Source organism: Nomia melanderi, chromosome 3, assembly GCF_051020985.1.
Source record: "Nomia melanderi isolate GNS246 chromosome 3, iyNomMela1, whole genome shotgun sequence".
NCBI lineage: Eukaryota > Metazoa > Arthropoda > Insecta > Hymenoptera > Halictidae > Nomia > Nomia melanderi.
Genome location: NC_135001.1, coordinates 2,496,379 through 2,508,989, shown reverse-complemented (window position 1 = coordinate 2,508,989; position 12,611 = coordinate 2,496,379). Strand labels below are relative to the sequence as shown.

The 12,611-nt window shown below is 44.3% G+C and overlaps 1 protein-coding gene across 2 annotated transcripts in view; it reads left to right on the top strand.

Annotated features, from left to right (window-relative positions):
- The window catches only part of LOC116430295 (zinc finger and BTB domain-containing protein 8A), an 87,621-nt gene that overhangs the window by 71,318 nt on the left and 3,692 nt on the right, over positions 1 to 12,611 (top strand). Inside the window, exon 5 of one of the 2 annotated variants that reach the window (XM_031984218.2) lies at positions 2,911 to 12,611. The exons of the other annotated variant lie outside the window; for it this stretch is intronic. Within the exon in view, the coding sequence (XP_031840078.1) occupies positions 2,911 to 3,161 (251 nt within the window). The 3' untranslated portion in view covers positions 3,162 to 12,611. The remainder of the gene's footprint in view (positions 1 to 2,910) is intronic. 2 annotated transcript variants of the gene reach the window in all.

The window sequence follows — 12,611 nt, the reverse complement described above, 5'->3', positions numbered from 1 at the left end:
TAGGTGTTTTACGGTTAAGGTCTACTGATCGAATTTACTGCGGTTTCCTTTATAATTCTTTTGTTTGGTAAGATCTATATCGACTGCTTGGCAGAGTTCACCGTTCTTTCTAACACATTGCGTACAGCACTCTGTTACTTCAACCGCTTGCAAGACTCGCACTATTTTTAGCGTCCAGAGACGGGGTAGAATTTATATATCCACTTTTGTAATTCGGATTTCTGAAATGTTTCTAATATTACTATACATTTTTTATGCATGTGTTTATTATATAGGATTGTTTATATTTCAATTATTATTTATTATATAAATTAAATTAAATAAATATGCGAAAAACAAACAAGACATCTCGTATTCGTACGCAATGTGTTAAATAGGTTATTTTAGTATTAAGGAATTTGAAATAGGTCATTCTGACCCATCTGGTTGTCCTGGTTAATTACTCCGAGATTCATCTGTTCCAGAGAAACAGAATTTTTGTGTTGGTGTAATCGAAGGTGACGAGTGAAGTTAGGTCTTAAGAGGGGTTGAAAAAAGATACGAACTCGCATCGTCGATTCACAGTTGCCGAATTTAATACCTTAATGTCTGGTAATGGTTTGTGATGATAACTACAAGGAGGGGCACTAGGAAATAGATCAACAGTGCGGTTAGCCTAGAGTCTTACGAACTATCCTACATTTTCGATTGTCGAAGCACTTCGGTAGACTAACTCGCAGGAAACTTTAACAGTAAATATATCGTAAACCGTTGGCCGCATGCGGCTGAAACAAATACCATTTGCTTGCGTATTTCAAGTTGTACGAATGGGTGAGACCTCATTATAAAGCCACCTAGGGACCTCTACTTGTTCGAATGTCTACCATGTAGGGACAAAGACTTCACCCGTTGGACAGAGGATTTACAGTGACGTCGAGTCGCGGGATGTTGATCGAAATCAATCCACTTAATTGTCTACTATACAGGACTTTTATTTTACAGGTGCTCTATGCTACTCCAACTCTAAATATTAGATTTATCATCTTTAACGTTTTACTTAGCTGCTCCAGCAATGTATATGAGTTATTCTGCAATTTAATACGTTACACTCAAGTGAAACTCAAATTCGTTAGTCATAGGATATTCTACACAAAACTGCGTTCACATTAATTACATCAATCATCTGACAATTCTAGTCTCCAGATTACAATGTTCTTTACCATTTCCAAAGTCCTTTAACAGACAACACAGTTCGACAGCATTCGAACACGCAACAAATCATTCACATAACGAGTAAATGAATTTATTCGAACATTTCTTTCATCTGATTTTAATGGATTGTTTCAATACATTTCCACGATTGTACACACGTAGACGAAGCTCGTCTCGAGTGACGTAACCAGAGAAACAAGTAAGTATTGTTGAATCGAGTGTCGAAAAGATACGAACACTCGTGTCCGCGAGTGTTTCACTGACACAATAACAACGTGCGATCGATCCTTAAGGGTTTCGCGGCATCGATCGCCGGTTAACGCAATCATAACTTCGCTGCGTCCTCGGTAGAAGGATTAGAGGCATCGTGGCGAAGTTCGTTCGCAAGTAATCCCCCCGATAATATCGGCAAAACGTTCGAGTATTTTTCTCGCTGGCTGCGTCCACGTCGGCGTCGCCTAGAAAACGTGAGTATCTCCTGGAGCTGTTTCCCTGTGAAGCTTCTGTATATCGTGAGAGGTGTGAGAGGGATGAGGGATTCGCGCGCGTGTGAATGAAAGTCTGAGAGTCCCTTTATTTGTCGCTTCGAAACGCACACCTGCCCACCCTCCCCGCACAGGAAATAAAAATATCCACGATCCCGTCCTCTCCTGCAGCAGAACCAATGAAAGCCACATACAAGATCAATTTGTACGCTATCGTCAGCGTTTGTGTCTCGTTGAAAATTGCCGAGGAGGAAACTGTAACAGTCCATCGTCTTTTCAACGCCCGACGGTAATCGCTCAAGCAACTATCGATAACTTCCGGCCAGTCTAGAGTGGATGAAGAACTTCCGGAGTCAAAAAGGTCTCATCAGTCTTCCTTAAAGGAACACTGACGAGGCAAGTAAGCTGCATCGATAGCACTGTCCAACAAATTTTCACGTTTCCCCTTTTTCCAAAGTGTTCCGAATCATGTTAGCGCTCCAAACTTCGTACCGCGGAACCTGAAAATCGTTTTTCCTCAGTCTTTTTTTTCAAGAGACTCATATGCGACACCGATTTTTTCATTTTGAAGATTTTGCTCGCGTTAACTGTAAAAACTGCACGTTTCCATGATATTAAGGACATTACTCGGTGGACATTGGGGATCGAAATCCCTGTTGGACAGTGTTCTTTTCTCAATAAGAACAGACGCTGAACACGCGTACGCACATTACGAGCCGCACACGCACACACAAAAACTGGAATGAGAAGAATGAGACAGATGCGAGCATGGTCGTAGGAAATCGGGGACGAAGCGAGTTAAAGATCGATCGTTGTTCGATGAAAGGTGGATCCAGTATGATAATCTAGGTTCGACTGGATCACTCGCATTGCTGATCACAAGACGACTATGAACTACAAATTAATACTCTCGTCTAATATAAAAAACTATTAATTCCCCGTGAAAAGTATAGAAAAGTTCACTTTTCCAAACTTAAAGGAAACTAATACACCTCGATTAGACGTCAATATTAATTTTTAGCTCACAGTTCCTCACAAAATATCAGTTCAACGCAGAATTCAATCGAATCCAAGAATCAATCCTCTGATCTACCTGTTAGAACAACGTTCAACCTTCAAAAAGCGAGGTCCTCGCGTTCCTACGTCCACGCAGTGGAAACGAAAGAGGGAGGAAAAGTGGTCGCGTCCCGCAAGGGAAGAGACGTAGTCGCATGAAGGCGTGTTGGGTTTGCAGGTACGATGCCGAGCGTGCCAGTCGGTCTGTCTTATCACGAGATGTTCGCCGTGTCGCTTGGCTCGCCGGCCCTGTGGAGATGCCGGGCCTGCGGCAAACAGGTGACCAACCGTTGGCACCACTTCCACATACACACCGCCCAAAGGTCCCTCTGCCCCTATTGCCCGGCCACCTACAGCAGGATCGACACCCTACGCTCGCACATACGCACCAAGCACAGGGAGATAGTGTTCGCCAAAGGGTCCTTGTAGAGGACGCTGATTGCCCCGCGAAGGAAGCGGCCGCCGGCGCTTCCGCCGCCCCGTCTCTTCGACGACAGGCCCATCGCGCCTTTCTTCGGATTCGGACTGCCCTGACCAAGCCTAGACCCACGGCAGCGACCGTCCGCTCGCTGACATCCCATAGTCTAGGGGACGAGTCCGCGATGGCCGACGAACCTTCCCTCCGCTACCCCTAGATTCATTCCCTTTTCACCTTTCTTGGACGCTCGCTCGAGAGCGACGGCTGGACACTGCTCATCGAAGAAGCTTCCGAAGGAGGATTCGAGGGTCCAGGGTCCCGAAGCGTTCGAGCTGTCCTCGAAGCGGCGCTTGAGAGTTTTCAGAGGAACTGGAGATCTTTCGGGATCAATAGGGGAATGAATTAATCCTTTGGTTTCTCGCTGGTCTTTCTGGGACCGTGATTCAAAATTCAAGTGTCTTTTTCTTGGATTTGGCAGTAGAGTCGGGACTCGTTTGTTTCAGAGATTTTGTGAATATTGATTTGATGGTATGAATTGCTAACGAGGAGGAGTTCCTTGGAGTAGTTGATTCTGTGATGTCACGTTTACTTTATGATTCGAGATTTTCCTATCAAAATCTTTTACAATTTGGAGCCACCGAAAGCGTACAGGAGTGTTCCCTGAGTGAACTGTCAACTGTTGGGATGGAGTCTCAGACCTTATGAAATTTTATGGACAAATGGTAACTTGTATATATTCGATATAAGCAAAATTTGACTGGTGCTGTATATTTTAGTCGGCTTGAATGCTTGATCACGAAGTATCCGAATTTTATAATGTAAAGAATGAAGACTGCGGTATGTGAGACTTCACCTCAGTAGTTTAGAGTTAACGCATTGACTGCCATAGTGCTCGGTGACCGGTATCATCGAATAAAATGTTTCGATAACATGACTAAGTAAATAACAGTCTACGGTGAATAGTAAATTCTCAAAGAATGAGTAATTCTCACTAATGATATTCGTTTCTGCTACGATCCAAATAAAATGATCCATACAAGTAATTACAAGTAATTTCCAATGAAATTTAAGAATTATTAAATTGTTAAATTATTAAATTATTAAATTATTAAATTCACCAAGATCGTTACGAAGAAAATCGCGTTTCCTATAATCCGAATGATGTTACATACAAATCTGAATCGCAAGAACCGTAAAATTCACGTGGCAGTTAACGCGTCGACAGACTCCGACGCTTCGAGACCCGCTGAAAAGCAGACGTCCCGTTTCCAACGTCCACTGATACTCGCGGCCATGTTATCCCGCAAAAAAGAAGGATCGTCCGGCTCGTTTGAAACCATCGTTCCCGCGGACAAATCGTTCTCGCGAGGCGGATCGGCTCGCACTGGGACAGTCGCCAATAATTAATCACGGAAGACACGGTTCGCGGGGTGAATCCACAACGAACGGCCTGTTCTAGGTATCGCGTGAGTGTGTTCAGTCTTTCTGAACGATCTCTCCGATCATCGTGCTCGTGTATACAAGGACTAAAGGGGAGGTAGGATACTACCGAGCAAGATGAGAAACAAAAGGAAGAAAATTGGAGAAGAAGAAGAAGAAGAAGAAGAAGAAGAAGAAGAAGAAGAAGAAAGGAAAGAAAGCGTAAGTGCAGACGCAACGCAGCAAGGAAGGAGTCAGAATTTTGCGAGGACAATCGAGATCGAATAGTAAAACGTTTCGACTCCAGTCTCCTCGGACACGGTGCGGTGTGAACTTTCGTTTCTTGGCTGGTATATCGATTGGGTACCTCTCCGCGTGTAAACGATCGTACAAATAATCGGTGGACACCGAAAACACTCGCTAGGGTTCGTGTAAATAGTATCGAAGTATCGTAGATCAGGCTCGCATGGACGCGAACGTAAATGGATTCGGTTTAATCCGCGTCCCGCCGCCTGCTCGACAGTTTGTCCCCGGTTTCTCCGCCGTCTTCGGCATCCCCGAAATCCGCGAAACGATCGGATGACAGGCGGGACGGGGACGCGAGCTGCTAACGCGGCGTAGAATGTCCGGTGAGCTTCGAGAAGCAAAAAAAGTAAGCAAATTCAAGAAAAAGAAATGGAGCGAAAAATGAGGAAAAATGAAAACGGTCTAATTCTTACGCAATGGAAGGCTGAAACGCGCGCTGTGATCATCGAACACCGAAAACTCAAAGGGTACTACGAATTATAATCGCGGTCGTAATCGCTGTTACGTGTATCTTAATGTTGTTCGTTTCGTTTAAGGCCAGCTAGGCTCGGTTCTAACATCGACCCGGAATGATAGAAGCGAGACACGTTTCTCGGGTGTTTAATCGTCGACAGTATTTCGTACGTGTACGATGTCCATAGTTAAAAGGAAACGCAAACAGAGCTGTACAGAACACACGTCGAGGCGGCACGAGGTGTCGAACGGGGCAGCCACGGAACCTTCATTTGCTCGTCGCTTCTCGTTCAACGTCGAAGAGTTTTCGGCCGGACACGGCGGCGGACAACGGTGATCTTGACGATCTTGACGAGGAACGACGACGGCTGGATCCTCGGCCGACACCTGGCTCCCCTCCGAATATATATGTAATTACATTTCTCTTTGGACCAATACTCTTCGTCTACTAAACGGTAATAATCATTGTCGAGGCTCGTAAAGTACCTAACAAAACCTCTTGTCAGTATAAGATTCTTCGAGCGTGTGGTTCCTAAGTTATCTCGTAACGGGTCGAGCGAAAGGCTCGCGTCAAGTCAGCGTGGAACTTATGTGATACCGTAGGGCCGATAAATTAAGGTTAATTTACGCGTTTGCGTGTGACGATTGCGGGCGGTGCGGAATGCGTTTTCCGCGCAGACGGAGGCGTTCGTTGACGACGTTTTTGGGACGGGAGCCACGCGTTTGATCGCGGACTCCGCGATCCGTTTTACTCTCGTTTTGGAATGGGTTTCTTTTCCTCTAAGGGAACCCCTTCACGGCGACCGGTACAAAGAAATTCCGATGTATTTCCGATCGCTTTTAGTAAGCTATTTTCCATGGACAATTATTCGACTCTCGCGTTTTGTTCGTACAGCCCCATTCATGCTGTGTCTGTCCGATCATATTCCAATTTGAATTGAATTTTCCACGTGCCACGATCTCCAACTGAATTGTTACGTATGACAGGTTACGTAGATTTTATTTGGACACTTTTAAGTATAATACTTTGCCATGAAATTTGTTAGATTATTGTCTAGTAATTAAGTATAAGTTTCTCGATATCTTAACTTTCCTTTAACTCGACGTACAAATTTGATGAAAGACAGACAACTGCTTTCCGAAAGTTTTAGAAAATTCTTTCACCGATACGTGCACCGGTCAGCGAACAATGAACAACTCGCTGTATTCAGAATATTCCCGAGAATTCGCTGCAATACACAAGGACTTTAGCCGGACTGCGACTTTTGATTGGTAGAATGCGAAGATGCACTCTAAATTCGTGCATTCGCGCGAATGCACAAGAAAAAGGTTCTTTAGGTAGAAAAAGAAAGTGCTCGGTCAATGGTATCTCCTGCCTGTGACCGACAATACTGTCTACAGTGTGGCAACTGTGTTGAACACTATTTCTGTCGGCTTGTACGAAACATAGAATTCCAGGTTCTTGCCAAATAGTATAATATACATATAATTATCGACTATGGCTACATCTGGAGAATTATCAAGTCAATTTCATTTCCATCTTCGCACACTCAGCTCCCGAAGAACCTTCAAACAGCGCAATAAAAATTCTCCTAGAATTCAATTCCTTTACGTCCGCATTTTCAAACATTCGAACCGTTCAACTATCCAGCTAAATTCTAAAACCATTCACCTCATAGAAACTCATAAATAAAACCACTTTTATCCGAATAGTCGCAAACCTATGCAGCTATCGCACAAACGAAACAGAAGCGTTGCCTATTTAACTCACAATTCGACCATGCAACCCACGTGCAACCCACGTGCAACCCACGTGCTTCCCGTCACACTTCTTACTCAACAACGATCTTCGAAACAACAGATACGAATAATTGTAACAATTACAATAGAATATCCTAACGTTTCACGACGTACCGTAAAAAGAACACAACTGGTAAACGATTCATGTATCCGCAGACTTCAGTCTCACCGAACACGCCGATCCTAGTCCGAGCGACTGGTAGCCGCGTCGGTCACCGGCGACCGGCGGAATCGTCGACGCGTCGAAATTACAAGAACAACAGCGTTTTCTCTGTTCGCGTCTAGCGACGGAAATATTCGAAAGTTACGGCGGGTGGCTCCCGGACGTAAAATTCCAGGATTTCGCGCTCGACTCAAACAGTTCCCTTGGTCCGACGTAACCGGGTTCCAGCTGATCGAGACCGTTCAGTCTCTGAGTGGCGAGGTGGCGGCGGCGCGCGCTGTAAATAGAAGGCCGCGATCGAAGTGGTGTCGTCCCGGTGACGATAATGGAACTTTGACGTTTGCTCGATCAAAGCTGGACACACACGTGTTCACCCGTCGTCGGACGTCTGCACACGACCAAAATGGAACTAGGTATATAACATGCATATGATACACGCATTACCTATACGCATAAATAATATAAATATGGAATTTATAATATAGATATATTACCTGTGACGCGTATACGTGTACACGTGTATACGTATAGCGAGGAGGGCTAAGGGGGAGAACGAGGACCGAGTTTCTATAAATATATGTGTGTACATATATATGTAAACATTCACGTGACGGTGGTCTGGTGCGCGCGGCGGGAATCGCAACTTCGTGCAAGACTGTTTGACTTCCTGGCTGTATCGACTGCTCCTCAATCGATACGCCAAGCCGGCAAGGTGTCGAGAAGCAAATACGCTCCTCGGCTCTGCCCGCGACTGTTTCGTCCGGCTACGGCTTTACCCGGAAATTCGAGGGGTGACAAGTTTCCGTTTGTTCTGCTACGCAAACTGCTGGAACCATCAGCTGCTTTCGATGTGCAGGCAGGGCTGAGTCCGAACGAGTGTCGGCCGCGTTTATTCAATCGCGCCCCCGTTGTTCCCGAAAATGCGGAAGAACCTCTCGAGGACCGTCTGCGCGACGAGCGAACCTCTCGCGCTTGTCGCCGACGATGATTTTATTCTCAGATTACGGAGGCCCTCGTCGATTCGTCTTCGTTGCGTGTACATGCTAAGCAGAGATTTTTTCGTTATAAATCGATTTTGTAATAGTTTATTCTACGAGAAATTCCTGTGCGACGAATGTTCGATGTCGCGGGGAAACGTCTCCCCTTGTAGATCATTTGGAATTAATACGTATAATGATTCTTCGCTTCGATATGAAATTCTGCGTTTTCAATAGAGAATTATCGTTGAGAATTATTATTGTTCTTTTTCTCTAGTGAATTGTAATCGAGGATTCCGTTGTTTAGCAGTGGGACTTTGTTCGTACAAATATTCTTTTCAGTATAATACTCATGGGCGCGTTATTTGAATTTCGCGGTTGAAAGACGCGACCGGAATTTCTTTTTATTTTTCAACATTAATAGAGAATGTTCGAGGTATAGATGATATTGTGATTGTACGTAAAGAGCTCCCCTATTACGCGCACTCCGATGAGAGGTAGAACACGGACGGCATAGGAAGAAGATGGAAAGTTTTCAGGGGGCCTTTAAATCTATCAGAATGTTAAGCGGCGAGAAGTTTCGCGCTGCGCCGAGCGTTGCGTATGATGCATTGCTGCTATTGTGCCGGTGGATTTATTAACTTACAATTTACCGGATCCCTGGACGCTTCGCATCAAAGGCGTTCTTACGTTCCAAACTGGGGAGCGCGGAATTAAATGAAGTTCTTCTGCCCTCGTCGAATGGGCGAATTTATTGCGTTAGCCTCAGCGCGGGCCATCTCTTCGGTTCATTTTGCGGTAATGCACGGCGAGACAGTGGTTCTCACGTGGCTGCAGATTTTTCCTGGCGAAATTCTGCAACGGTGGCCATTTATTCCGATATTTCCTCGCCGGCCCGATCAATTATACAGCTCGCGATAGAATGAATTCGGAAACAAATCAAATCATCCCTTTCAGCCTCGTTCAATCAATTGAACTCATGAAATTGAAAATGTACTTTAAACTCTCGAACAAAAACGCGAATTGTTAAGCACAATGCTCTTTTTTTTAGATCATTTTTCTACAGCGATATGTTGTTGCTTCATCTTTTTATATTATTTTTTACAACTTATAGATTCATTTATTACTTTAGATGTGATCTTATAACTAGAACGGTTTTTGATCGATCTTGGAATTTTGATACCACTTTACGATTTTCTAGTATACTTTTAAACAATCATGACTTATAAGCCTGTATTATTCCCGTGGTCTTTCGTACGCTTTTTTAGTTTATATCGAAGCTTTGCACACGGAAAACTTCCTTCTCCCCCCGAGCGACGTGATTAAATACTTCATTAAGTTATAATGGAGATGAATTAGGTCGGTCGATAATCTTACACCGATCATTCTTTCGAATTAATTCTCCAGACGCATTACAGATATTTTGAATGAATAAAGAAACGTTCAATGGTTCATTGATTGAATAACGAATTTTAATAATACGCTTGTCAATACATCGTTTTTTATAAGAAACTTCATAATACTGGATCCGTCGAGATTGAATTTCTCCCCACGACGCGCGATTTACTTTTAATAGATCCCGATGTTAATAAGTACCTCCGAATACTCATGGAAAGCGTTTCACATTTTTCGTTCTCCTCGAACGACGAACGAGGCGCGTTTATTTTACGTATTCGAGCGAATCAAATTTTTCCGCGGATAAGTGGCTGCACGGTAGAAAACGGTGAGCCTGTAGCGAGCTGTAGCCCCGCTGGAGAGGTCTATCAGCGGCGACACGCCCGAAATTTCGGTTTTTGATTCCCGTTAGATTTCCATCAACGCGCACAGCCTTGCACATGACGGATGCTTTCAGAAATTCCTCGAGTCGGTATTTGTAACACATTATAAACGTTTTCATCGATGTCGATGGCTCTCGCGTTTCGGCAGCCGCGAAAATATTTTTACGCGCGCACGGTAACGCTTTTCGCTCGCTATTCCCCGCGAAAAATACACATTTTTGTTTGCCGAACCACCGGAAAAATACGTAACTTAAGCGCGATTTATAACATTACAATACAGCGTGTTTGTCAGGCATCAGATGAAATTTCAAGAAAAATATCTTACGGAGGCTACAGTTCGCTTTCTTTCCTCTTCGCCCGCGGGCGATCGTGCAGGCGACTTCTCTCCGAGAAATACAATTATTTAATAGTACATACATCAGTTTATGTATCGTTATTTATTACTTTTCTCGCCGGATAAATTTCGACATTTGTGTTTCGACGAGAATCAATATTTTTGTACGTAAATTTAATCTTCTGTTCTCATGTTTCGCGAATTTGCACACGGTCTGTGAACGAGAAGCAAGACTGGACACTGAGTTTAAACGAAAACTGTAATCACCGATGCAAATACACGTATCATTACTTTTGGAAATATACTCTCGATTGACAATGATATCGATCAAATCCAATCTGAATTGTAACTGTGTTACATTTCGCCACGTGAAGATATTGACTCATTCGCAATGCAGTCCCCTAAACTTCCGAAGCGATCGCCAGAGCAACGAAACAATGAAGCCAATAATGCAACTTTCGACGACAGAGAGTGAAAAGAAAGTGAAAACGTTCCTACGGGGTCGAAGGGATCGCAAAGTTCGGTTCCCCGCACCAGCCCGCCGTCGCCCGACCGAATTATTGCCCTCGATACCAAATGTTCCTTAAGTTGTTTCGCAAAATCGTTTCTATACATAGTAATCGTGAATGGCAAAGTGCGAAAACGATTGGAGAATCGTTGCACATTGCGACGAAGCGTGAGAGAGTGAGTGTGAGAGTGAGATTGGAATTTAAAAGAGAGGAAAAGCAAGAAAAATAATGTGATAACGTGGTCGGAGAGCACGAGTCGGCTCTGTCTATTTCGCAGATAAGATTTCGTGGCTGGTCGGTGTCGTTCGTGATAACGCGCCGTTTCTCGATTGATCACGTTCGTGTATAGTTCGTGTAGAATCGACTGGTCACTCAAGGTCAGCGGGAGGAGCATTCTGTCCCGCCTTTTCCAAAAGCAATTCGAAAACAGTCGTAGGAGTTGGTCCACTTTTACCGTTCTTCCTTCCTCCCACTCCTGTTTCTTCAATGACGATTTAAGTTCAGTGGGAGAAGTTACTCCCACCATACCCTCTGGCCACTCCCCGTTCTCCACTTTTTCCGTTCCACTTAGTACAGGCTCAAACTTTATTCATCTGTTACTCAAATTATCCCTATTGCGTGTTTGTTATCAAGACAATTAAGAGGCCAAACATAACGCCATATACTATACATCGAACGTGAGATTCTTTACATCCTCCGATATTATTGTTATTCTTTCTTTGTTAATAATGGCGTACGTGAGGAATCTGAACCGTGTGACAGGCCAATAGTAGATAACAATGTTCCCACAGCTAACTTCAAGTCAAGTGGAGATGCTTCAATTACTGCAAGGCTTAGCCACGCCTCTCACCGCCCATCGACGCTTACCACGCCCCTAGAATGGGCGTGGAATCGAGATAGGCGTTTCTACTCGACTAACAGTGGGAGAAACGACCTTGAGCTGCCAATCGAATTCGATTCGACTATAGCCCCGAACCCCAAAGATGCAGAACCGACGCGTTCTCGTCGCGACAGCCAAAGGCCGGATACTTTGCACACAATCTATATAATTGTATAAACATCGGTATCAAAAGTGTCAATATCTCGTGTTTCTCGATGGTACTTAAGGTTAATTCGCAGCCCACTCGGGTAGCCAACTGTTTGTTAATAGTACTTCCGTAAGATCCGGGGATTCGAAGCTGGAACAACGACGACTCCTGTTCGCGAAACTGCTCCGACGAATCGCCTGCGTCCCGAATGGGAATTGTGGATTGCATTAACGTTGATCGCTATCGCAATACGGACATTAAAATAAGATATGTGAATAATGATTTTTCCTGTGGAAATTCGTCGAGAATGAAAGTATCTTGTACCAAGCTCCAGTTTTCAGCGATACGATTGAGTGGCTAGCTCTAGCCAGTTACATTCTTAATGAATCAATATCAAAATTCGATATAGAATTCAAATAATCAATGTCTGCTTTTTAAGGAAATAATTGTCCTGGAAATTGCTGCCTGGTAGCACGAGAAACGTGTCGATCATTCTCGGTTTCTCTTTCACAGAACTACTCCCGGTTAGAATAATCGTCGCGTTCTTCCGGTTCCTCGGTGCTGTTTCGCGAGGGGCGTTTTTAAAAGAAGAATTTTTAACCGCGATTCCTGTCACCGACAGTTCCGATCCCTGGGCAAGATCGTACATTTCACGTGGCACGTTCCTTCTTCGTTTGGCCCGACCTGCGACTCG